Source organism: Amborella trichopoda, chromosome 4, assembly GCF_054954075.1.
Source record: "Amborella trichopoda isolate Santa Cruz 75 chromosome 4, AtrichopodaSantaCruz75HAP2 v2.0, whole genome shotgun sequence".
Lineage (NCBI taxonomy): Eukaryota > Viridiplantae > Streptophyta > Magnoliopsida > Amborellales > Amborellaceae > Amborella > Amborella trichopoda.
Genome location: NC_142339.1, coordinates 2,834,412 through 2,845,566, shown reverse-complemented (window position 1 = coordinate 2,845,566; position 11,155 = coordinate 2,834,412). Strand labels below are relative to the sequence as shown.

Here is an 11,155-nt window from a genome sequence, read left to right as displayed (position 1 = left end):
CAAGACTTCTTAGCTAGCACCATCAGGGCGTGTTTGTTTGGTGGACTTCTTTTGTAGCCGGAGACTCGAGTTCCACCGTATTTTAATCTTGTAATTGTTGCGCCTTGTCGGAAGCGCCAATTTGAAACTCGCAACTTTCAATGGGTTAGAAACAAACGCCTCTTTTCGAGGCTCGGTTGGTGCTTTGGCAGTAGTACCAACGGGTTTTATGATGAATTATTTGATTTCATTCTCATCAAAGAGTAGAGGCCCAAATCTTTACTTACTTATTTTTTTTTTTTTAAACAATGTCTCTTGACATTGTTTTATGAAATCTGCCTCTTCCATGGAAGGGTAGCTTCCATGATATGTGGAGGACCAATGAGACATGCCCTCAGTATTTCAAGCTTGAAATTGGGTCCCAATTCGGCAAGGGTTGCCCCAAGTGCCCTTGCGTGAATCGGTAACAACTTTAAATTAAAGTCACGAGGAATTTTTTTATTATGACTTTAGGTCTTTAAGTTCCTAAGTGAACTTCAAATCTTGACTTGGACCACTTTCAAGGCTTGGCTTTTGATCCTAAGATCCAAAGTCTCTTGATTTCGAACCTTCAAGATTTGAAGTTGAATTTATTTACTACTTGAGATGTTTAATGTACGAATGTTAGTATTATGAAAAACAACAAAAAGAGAGAAAATATATGCATGAATGTAAAACAGGGGAAACCATAAGGATGAATTTCCGACACCGTGTAAATGTGAATACTTATTTTACAGTGAAATGGACGGTTTAAATAATTTATTATAATATACATTTTTTTTAGAATTTAAAATCCTAATTTTTCTTCACAACCATAATGTTCAAGTCGAGATAATCAATACGGTGAAATGGACGGTCTAAATAATTTATTATAATATACATTTTTTTTAGAATTTAAAATCCAAATATTTTTTTTACAACAGTCGAGATAATCAATGAGAAGTTTTTCTAATGTTTAAATTTTAAGTTATAAGGTGAGGGTTTATGATAGGACTGTAGCAGCCCTATCAAACCATTTACCAGCCATAATAAAGGATATCTAGCTGGGAGGGTATGGGCGTTCATAACGGCCGATAAATGACTTAAGATTTAACGTTTTCGAAACATCGGTTCTGACATCTGTATTTCTTGCGGGAATAGAAAAGTAGTGGTGCGGATATCAGAAATGTACGTGTAAACCTCGGTTCTCTGTTACGTTTCCATCCATACAATCTTCCGCCTTCGCGTCCACCATTCTCCAATCTTCACTCCCATAACTAGGGTTTCATATCTCCATTAAAAACCGGAGAAAGAAAGCACCAATTTGACTTTCAGGGTCAGGGCTAGGGTTTCTTTAACTCTCTGCTACTCCACTGCTTCTGCATTTACTGTTCATCCATGTCTCTTTTAAGGCGCAGGAAGCCATTGGAAAGCGAGAAAGCTTCAGTTCCAGAGAAGCCCTCTGTGAGCGACACGAGTAAGAAACCTGATGCCAAGCCTGACATTAAAGATGAGAAGAAGAAGCACAGTAAAGGGCGGTGGTCTTGTATAGATGGTTGTTGCTGGTTTATTGGGTGCATTTGCTGTATATGGTGGTTCCTTCTGTTTCTCTTCAATGCGATGCCCGCTTCTTTTCCCCAGTATGTCACAGAGGCCATTACAGGGCCATTGCCTGATCCACCTGGTGTGAAGTTGCAGAAAGAGGGGCTCACTGCTAAGCACCCTGTGGTTTTTGTACCCGGGATTGTTACAGGTGGGCTCGAGCTTTGGGAGGGTCACCCTTGTGCTGATGGTCTTTTCAGGAAGCGCTTATGGGGTGGAACCTTTGGAGAAGTGTATAAAAGGTAAGATTAGCATTGATTTCAGTGGAGAATTCGCTTTGGTTTCATTGTTTTTTTAGAGTATGAAACTATGAATTTCAATTTCTATTTCCCTGGTTTAGCTAAGTAATTTCTGTTTTCTTGGTTTGCAATGAATTCATGTAATGAAGCAACATGTTAGAAGGTTTGTTTGGGAATTAGCGCCAATTTCCTTTTATTAATTGTTGATGATAAAAAATTATTCTTCTTAATTGCTACAATTTCTATGTTTATTCTGATTGCCAAACAATAAGATTCAGTTTTTCTTATTTCTTTCGGCTAAGTGAAATTTTTCACCAGTTATAAATTCATTGAAAGATTCAAATGTGAATAACGTGTTACAATTGGTGTTAATTACTTAATTTTATCGCATCAATTTGATTTAAAGATGAGAATTAGCATCAATCTACTTGGAGGGTGAAACTTCGCATCGATTTGCTTGAAATATGAAGTTTGGTATTGATTAAGATATTGGTTCTTAGCACAGGAAGATAAATTTCAATGCTTGATTGGTTTATCTAAGTGTTTCTATTTTTTTCCTTTTTTTAATAAGCAATAGAATGAGATAAAGAAGCGAACATGTGAAAGGTCTATTAGGGAACTTCTGTCGTGGTTAAAAATCCCATGCCCAAATATGTCTTAGTTAAAACCCAGGGTTTCTCAGATTTGGAGGTATCCTCAGAGACCGGGAAGGGGAATTCATAGCTGTATTTGCATCACCAATTGGCTCTGTTTCAAACAATGCGGCAGAATTCAAAGCGCCGGAAATAGGGATTGACCTTGCCATTGAAACAAATTGCTTCCCCTCACCAATCGAAAGCATTTTCAGGTTCTTTTAGAAACTCTGTATTGCTGATACAGATCCCTGTGGAGACTACACACCCTTGCGCGGCTAATTGCCTCTTCAGACTGGTGGTCAACAACGGAAGATTTCCCATGTGTTTCGTGTAGCCAATGTAGTTGCCGACTGCCTAGCAAAGAGGGCTGTAATGCTTTCAGAAGCCACTGTATGGAGGACCCACCCACCGGATTCTTCATCTTTGCCTCTTTCATATGATGTAGCAAGAACTGCCTACGAAAGGATTGTAACATGATTGAGGCTTGTACTTTTTATCGTAGTAATGAAAAATGGGTAGGGGCCCCAATCCCCGCTGATTTCACCCAAAAAAAAGACAAAAAGATTTGTCTTAGTTAGCACCTTAGCATTTGTATCCCTCAGTGCATAAAGAGCTACTCTACATAGTAAGTACATGAAAAAGTGAAACCCAGTTTTTTTTTTTTTTGATGATAAAAAACCCAGTTAGTTTCCATTGTACCGGAGCTTCTCCTTTGACCCACTGAATTGTGCCCAGAGAGCCTCATGGTACAGGAAGGCAAGAGTGCTTGATTTCGCGGGGGCTACAGCCTGTTGCTCCCTCATTTCTCTTTGATTTTGGGGTGTTTGAGGACCAAAACTCTGCGGATTCATTCACTTGCCCACCTAGATTATGGATCTGTAAAAACAAAGGGATTCGCAGCCTAAAAATGCTCCATCTTGAATGGAACCTCAACAAGTGATGCGGACCATCCATTTAAATGTACCTTAGATCTGTCCGATATGCAGTTTTTTAGGAGCTCTAGATCCATTTTTCTTGGGTGGAAATGGATTTGCAGGGGTTTAGAATGGTTTTTGGGTCCTCAAACCATCAAAAAGATAGATGTTGAGGGAGGGGCTGGGGGCACATGCTGTTTGCATATGGTAATGGCCTCATGGACACACTACCCTTTCATAAAATGTCCTCTATTTCTGAAAAGATTCCAGTCAGTCTCCTCATGCTATTTGAGCCTCTCTCTATCTCCATCTCCATCTCCATCTCCATCTCCATCTCCATCTCCATCTCCATCTCTATCTATCTAAATAATTGGAGTTCCATATTCAAGCCATTGAATTGTGTTAGGAGAGTTTCCTTCCATGATTGCCCATTTGTGGCGTTTTGTCCTATATTTCCTTTAACAGCATCCCTGAAATTTTATTAATTGTGTCCCTCAGAGGCACAACCCATGCTCTACAAATTTGTGTTTTTCTTTAATCACGCGAGATGGTAACACCTATGATATCTTTAACACTTCAGTTTACACATGTTTCATTTGATGGCTAAGACAGCCTGCCAATGAGGTGGTCCCTTATGACGATTACGATTGGGTGTCTCCTCATCTCTTGATTCATTTTGAAAACCACTATTGTTTCTCCTTTCCAGATGACTGAGGTAGTGGATGTAAAGGCTGATGAATGTCGATCATTGTTTCCTGTCTCTTGCTTTGGGTGGACCTCTTGCTTCTTTCGTTTCAAATACCAGATAGTGGACAGAAAGGCTGATGACGTCAAACAGCATCTCCGTGTGTCTTGATTTGATTCAAGGGACTCTGTTTTTCGTTTCCATCCACATGTACCAGATGAATGATAATGGCCCAGCCATCTTAATATTTTTCCAGAGATTTGGGCAACACCTGATTGTTATTAAAGGCATGAAGTCTACCTGACCACCCTTTCCCAGGCATTTTTGCAATGGAATAAAGGTGGTGCACAACCTTTGTATTCTCCCTTTATAAAAGAAAAATTATGGGCATGTGTAGCTAAGAGAAATTTGGTTTAATGTAAATGTGAATTTTCTTTAGCTCGCTCGCGGGCCCTGTAGTTTAGGCTTTTGAGCTATGTTTTGATGGTCATCTTGGTCAATTGTTTTGTCTTATGAATCGATCATGCTCAGGTTGTTTTCTCTTTTTCTTTTGAGGGGATGGGTTGTGAATAGATGGGCCATTTTAGTTTGGTTGGTTACAAATTTTTTGGATGATTATGGTTTTTGAATGCAATAAGCAAAGATGGTTTAAACTGTCCGTGTTGTTTATTTTGATTTGTAAAACTTGGACATAAGATGTTTATGATTAGCATGTTCAGTCTTGAGATTATCTTGCAAAAAACTTATATTACCTGAGTTCAAATTTATGTGGATATGTTACTCAGATATTATTTTCACTGCTGTTCCTCAGCATTCTTGAAATTTTCGCAGACCTTTATGCTGGGTTGAACATATGTCACTGGACAATGAAACGGGATTGGACCCTCCCGGTATAAGAGTCAGACCTGTTCCAGGACTTGTTGCGGCTGATTACTTTGCTCCAGGCTATTTTGTGTGGGCAGTTTTGATTGCAAATTTGGCAAGAATTGGGTATGAGGAGAAAACGATGTATATGGCTGCATATGATTGGAGACTTTCTTTTCAGAATACTGAAGTAAGAATTTGTGCTTTATTCCTCTATTGTGAAAGGGTTGCTTACTTTGGCTTGTTGATCTGAATATCAGAATAAAATTTCCATGTTTTATATCAAACAGCTGAGGTTTTCTAGATAATGTTATGTGAGTTGCTTTGTCGTCTGCTCTGTAATAGGTGTGGTACTGCAACTGAAATTACCTAATTGCCAATCAAGAAAAAAAAAAGCTGAATTTTCTTCACTTCTGAAATTACTGAACTGAGCAGGTGCGTGATCAAACCCTCAGCAGAATTAAAAGTAATATTGAACTTATGGTATCAACAAATGGTGGCAAAAAGGTGGTTGTTATTCCACACTCAATGGGGGTACTTTATTTTTTGCACTTCATGAAGTGGGTAGAGGCACCAGCTCCAATGGGTGGTGGAGGTGGTTCTGATTGGTGTGCCAAGCACATAAAGGCTGTAATGAACATTGGAGCACCTTTTCTTGGTGTTCCAAAAGCAGTCACTGGGTTGTTCTCCGCGGAAGCCAAGGATGTCGCTGTTGCCAGGTACTTTATCAAACAAGAAATGGTTGATTGTAATTAGTATTTATCATAGTAATTTGCAACAATTTGGTTCAGTTAGTTGTGCACCTGAATCATGACCTTGAAAGAACTACTTAAGGGGTGACTTTTGTGATGATTACCTCAATGCTAATGTATTAATATAGTGCTTTATGGAGAAGCTTTGTATAATTGATTATGTATGTTATGGCTGGCCAGTCAGAGACAATTGGGCAACAAAGTGTTTTTTGGTATTCTTTGGGTGCTGCAGGATTTTTGTTTTTTTTGCATATTAACATTATGGTTAAGAGCACCTTATCCAGTAAAGCATCTGTCAGTTTCATTTACATTTTTTTGTTAGTGTTCTGGTGCATCATGTAGACCAACAATTGTCAAGCACTACTGTTACAGAATTTTTGTGATGGATAGTATGTATATTTTCACTGGATCATAAGAAACATGCTGTAGTTCATGATGAACAAGAAAAAACACTGAATATGGAGAATATTATGATCTGATGTTTTTTGAATCTCACTTCTTCGGAATCTTACATCATGTAGAGCAATTGCACCTGGCGTATTGGACTCTGAACTATTTGGGCTTCAAACCCTACAACATGTCATGCGTATGACACGCACATGGGATTCAACCATGTCAATGATACCCAAAGGCGGTGAGACTATTTGGGGTGATATAGACTGGGCTCCAGAACAAGGTTATGATTGTTCTAATAAGAAGCAGAAAGGGAATGAAACTCAAGCTGGGGGCACAATTAATGTAGATTCACTGGATGACAAATCCTATGGAGTCCATTATGGAAGGATTATTTCATTTGGAAAAGACATAGCAGAGGCACATTCCTCGAAGATTGAGAGGAAGGATTTCAAGGTAAAATTAGGAATTCATCAGTTTTGGACTTACTTCAGTATAGTTTTATGAAATTATCACTGTTTTATCTTTGCACATTTGTCTATGGTTTCATGAAATTATCACTGTTTATCTTTTCTATATCCGTTCTGGTTTTTGAGATGGAAAGCAAAAAAGTTTGTAGGTAAACAAGAATTTTTTGTGTCTCGGCCTTTTCTTGCTATATTTAAGTTTATTTGTATTCGATTAACTCAATAGAACCCACTCAATCTGCTCTTAACCAGATACTTATTATTGCTATGATCCAGCACCTTCTAGGTGCTCTTCCATTCCTACATAGAACAAGGAAGCCTAAATTCTGACAATTGAAATGCATTATGGAGTTCCTTTCATTGCTATATCTCCATCTTCTTGGTTCATTTGTTGATGGTTTCCAGTACACATTGCACATTTAGCATTTGTTTTGATTTTCTTTGTGAAGAAGTTTGGAACAGATTGCATTTAACTTGAAAGCAAGCGAAAGCTACCACCCTAGGTGATGGTTTTTCTCCAATTGAGACTAAAGTTAAATGGGAAGATAGCTTAGGACCCTACTGTTTATTCCCATGTGTTTGCTGAGCTGTTATTGTGTTCATTTCTGATTTTAACTTCTTACAAACTACATATCATATACTCTTATTCTCCTTTTCCATTTTATTTCATAATTTGTGGACTTCACCGGGTCATAATTTTACAAGCAGGAAGCTGTCAAAGACAACAACCTTGGCCATTCAAATGTTTCCTGTGGTGATGTGTGGACTGAGTACCAAGAGATGACTTGGGATAGTGTCAAAGCAGTCGCTGATTACAAAGTTTACACAGCTGGATCTCTCTTAGACTTGCTACATTTTGTGGCTCCAAAGATGATGCAACGTGGTGATGCCCATTTTTCATATGGGATCGCAGACAATTTGGATGATCCAAAATACGAAAACTACAAATATTGGTCCAACCCTTTAGAAACAAAGTGAGCAATTTTATCTTCTTTGTTTATGTGATTTCTAATAGGATATGAATTTTTGAGGAATGGCAACAGAGGTTTTTTCACGTAAAATATATTCCATAACCTTGTTCTTGACTTGTAAACAAAGAGATAATTATACTCAATAAAGAAAAATAGTAAACTGGAGATTTGTCAGCATGCAGGCAGTGTTTCAAATAACGCTAGGCGGCACCTAGGCGGGTGCCCAGAACCTGAGCGGCCCAGTAATGTTTTTTTTTTTTTTAGGTTTTCTCTCTCTAAAATAGCCTCTAATGGGTTTTAGGTTTCAAATGAACCTAAAACCCACAATTTTATCCCTTTAGTATTAAAAAAATGACCCAAAAATACCCTCAAGGAGCTGCATTTCTGCCCCTGGGCCGCTGCCTAGGCGGGTTTAGGCGGGCGCCCAGGGATATCCGCCTAGGCGGGCGCCCAGGTGCTGGGTGGTCCGCTTTTTGAAACACTGCATGCAGGTTACTTCCATGTTTTCTTATTATAATTTGGAAACTTCATTTGTAGGTTGCCCAATGCTCCTGAAATGGAGATATATTCGATGTATGGCGTGGGAATCCCCACCGAAAGATCTTATGTTTACAAATTGTCCCCCTTGGCTGATACATGCTTCATTCCCTTCCGTATTGATACCTCAGCTGAAGGTGGTGACACTGGAAGCTGTTTAAAAGGTGGTGTACATTCTGTTAATGGAGATGAGACGGTGCCAGTTTTGAGTGCTGGATTTATGTGTGCTCGAGGTTGGCGTGGAAAAACCAGGTTCAATCCTGCAGGCATTTCAACTTACATAAGGGAGTATGATCATGCCCCTCCTGCCAATCTCCTTGAGGGCCGTGGGACCCAAAGTGGTGCTCATGTTGATATCATGGGAAACTTTGCTTTGATTGAAGATATAATTAGGGTGGCTGCAGGGGCTACTGGAGAAGACATTGGAGGAGATCAAGTTCATTCTGATATCTTCAAGTGGTCTGAGAGCATAAAGTTAAAGCTATGAGTCATACAGGTACGCATGTATCTTTCCACTTGTCTAATTGAGAGGGCTGTGTTGTATTTGCCTCAATTTCTATGCCCAGCTCTCTAATTCTTGTGAATATTGCACTATGTAAGTCCTTCTGCGTGTTTAGGGTTAGTACTAGTTTTACTTTTGGAGTATAGTACCCTTTGGATGTGATCCAAATTGGTCCTCCTTCAGTGGATCCAAATTGTGTTTTCCTTATTTGACCAATTGATGCCATAAATTACAAAGTGAAATACAAAATTCAACATTACTGATTTTTATTTGACAATATGCATTACATAGATTTGGTATCTCCTCTTCAAAAGGTTGTAGTCGGGGTTTGCCAACAATTCCAAGTATTGTGAAACGCTGGTTCAATGGAGAAAAATGAACAATCATCATCTTTTATTTATTGCAAACTTTTATTGTTCTTTGAGGAACTTACCACGTTTCTTTTGCTTCTTTGGAGAAACTTTGTCCTCTTGCGGGGATGAGCTTTCTTGGTTTTGTTCTGTTCAATATGAACCAAGTTAATTTTTCATTACTTACATTAAGTCCTTTTCCTCTAAAATGTTTGCTTTCTTTCTGACAGCAAGATCTGCTTCTAGGCAGACAATTGGGTCCGAAGCTTGTGAAGAAGGTTATATAAGGTTACTTCCCCACCTCTAGTTTCCTTTTAATTTCTTTTGTCCTTCACTAAACTGCGTTTAAACTTTCAGCTCCCTGTTCATGCGATAATGCATAGTAAGTCATGGTAGGGATTGTTGTGATTGTCTCTGGTCATGTGGTCTGACTCTTGATTGCCCACGATGGGATTACCCGGCCGTCAAAAGTCTTCAATCTTTGTCTCAAATTCGGTAAAGGTCTCTTCTGTCTTTGTTTCAAGTGTTGAAATCTTCTAGAGTGGGCCAAGCATCAGTGTTAAAATGAAAGTGCTCAACGAAGTCTTTTCCAGTTCACCCAAGGTATATAGCCCATGTATGGAGGCAAATATCACTGAAATTCCATGACATCTCCTATAAGCAGTTCCTAGGAAGTTAGAGAGTAGCATCCTTACCCTGGACCTCAGGTAATCTGAACTCAGAAATCCTCTCAAACAATATTTTGTGAATTACACCATGGCATAACCTTGCAGGAGAGGAGCAGCAACTGCTTTTGTAGCAATCTTGAAGAGTATTTCCATTGTCATTGCATTCATCGTGGGATTTAAGTAGGGCAATCTGCCTTCAAAGTTAATTCAAGTGAGCGACAGCCTCATTCAATTATCTGTTTTTGCGTGCATGAGAAAGATTTTTTTCTCAGTAGTCAGTATATCTGCCCTCTTTTGGATACTATGATTCATTGAGGTGGATAAAGAAAACCATTGTGCTTCCCCCTGGACGTGATAATCAGGGTAAGGATTATCCTTGTCCGTTATGCTTAGCTTTCTGCATATGAATATGAACATGATAAGTATCATCTGTTATGCTTAGCTTTCTGCATACAAATGCGAAAGGATGAGCATAGGTCACTTGTTCTCCTTCATGAGCGATAATAGCATTAAGGTTGTCGAGTCTGATAAGTACCTTTGATTATGATGCCTATCACTCCCACAAATTCTGGGAACAACATAAAGGGCATCTTGGTGCACTTGCTAGTGTTGGCTGATTCATGGAAACATGGCCGATGACTTATTAGCTGATGCTTCATAGATGTATGGTTCTTGTGAAAGATTTTTGCGGAGCTTGGTACATAGGTGACAGGTAATATTTTTAGTCTCATTGTTGTTTCGGGTGTGTCCACTGTTCTAGTGTAGAATGAGGTTAATTGGAGGATGTGAGAGTTGGGACAGTGAACTTTGTAGAGTTCTCAGCAGCACCAAGGTGGAAAGAGTTCTACTTTCTAGAAGTGAGTCGGCCTGCACAATTTGGTTCCGAACTATCCATTGATCTTGTTTATGATGGGTCACATTTTCTTTTAGATGCCTCACAGGGCTTGTACAAATCGTGTATGCTTTTGTATGGGTAGAATAGTACGAGTACTAGGAAATATGGTTATCCATGTGCGTATTACATATATATCCATGGGCCTATGTCCTTTTCTTTAGCATGCTCTCCTATTGACCAGATGTGCCTTTCCATTTTCTTAATCCCTCAGACAATGTGTGAACTTATTGCTTTCTTATTCCATAAGATGGAGAGATCTATTCGAACAATTTCATTGTCGTAGTTTGAACTGTTTCTAATTATCATGCAGGCTTCAATCGTATCCTCGATATCAGCTGTAGCGATCCGATTTGGAGAACACAAGCTCAAACTGGACATATATTCTGTGTTCTTTTGAGGTATATGGAGCCAGGATCCATTTTATCTTCTAAAACAATGCCGGTTCTTTAGTCATCTCCTCCTGACCTGCCATTAATTAAATGTAAATTAACATCGAGCAAAAGAAGCATGTCACTCCATTTGTTATAAGAAAAAAGGTATGTTAAAATCGGTACATTGATTGTACCAATTTTTTTATTTCTTTGCAGTCTCCCACTGGTTCACTCTTTTGATTGCGTTTCTTGTTGCCCTGTTCAAATAAATTAAACTTCTGTAAATGGTTAGCTTTTGTTTTTTTTTTTTGTC

At 38.9% G+C, this 11,155-nt stretch overlaps 1 protein-coding gene across 4 annotated transcripts; it reads left to right on the top strand.

Moving 5' to 3' along the window:
* The first annotated feature begins 1,323 nt into the window (after positions 1-1,323).
* Positions 1,324-11,127, top strand: PDAT (phospholipid:diacylglycerol acyltransferase). 4 transcript variants are annotated; one of them, XR_966848.3, is made up of 8 exons: positions 1,324-1,841; positions 4,904-5,126; positions 5,372-5,655; positions 6,210-6,537; positions 7,257-7,522; positions 8,057-8,552; positions 9,139-9,196; positions 10,782-11,127. XR_966848.3 is itself a non-coding variant. In XM_006849548.4 (7 exons), the coding sequence occupies exons 1-6, from the start codon at positions 1,396-1,398 to the stop codon at positions 8,541-8,543; spliced, it is 2,034 nt and encodes a 677-aa protein (XP_006849611.1). In that variant the 5' UTR covers positions 1,324-1,395; the 3' UTR covers positions 8,544-8,552; positions 10,782-11,127. The 4 variants fall into 4 exon arrangements, 2 of the variants coding, with proteins under 2 accessions (XP_006849611.1, XP_088720469.1); XR_002281829.2 differs by having other exon boundaries at positions 4,884-5,126; XM_006849548.4 differs by lacking the exon at positions 9,139-9,196.
* Positions 11,128-11,155: the final 28 nt, after the last annotated feature.

Coding starts and splice junctions, on each gene's coding strand:
- PDAT (XM_006849548.4), top strand. CDS start 1,396: ATGTCTCTTTTAAGGCGCAGGAAGCCATTGGAAAGCGAGAAAGCTTCA. Junction 1,842..4,903: donor TTTGGAGAAGTGTATAAAAG/GTAAGATTAGCA, acceptor AAATTTTCGCAG/ACCTTTATGCTGGGTTGAAC. Junction 5,656..6,209: donor AAGGATGTCGCTGTTGCCAG/GTACTTTATCAA, acceptor TACATCATGTAG/AGCAATTGCACCTGGCGTAT.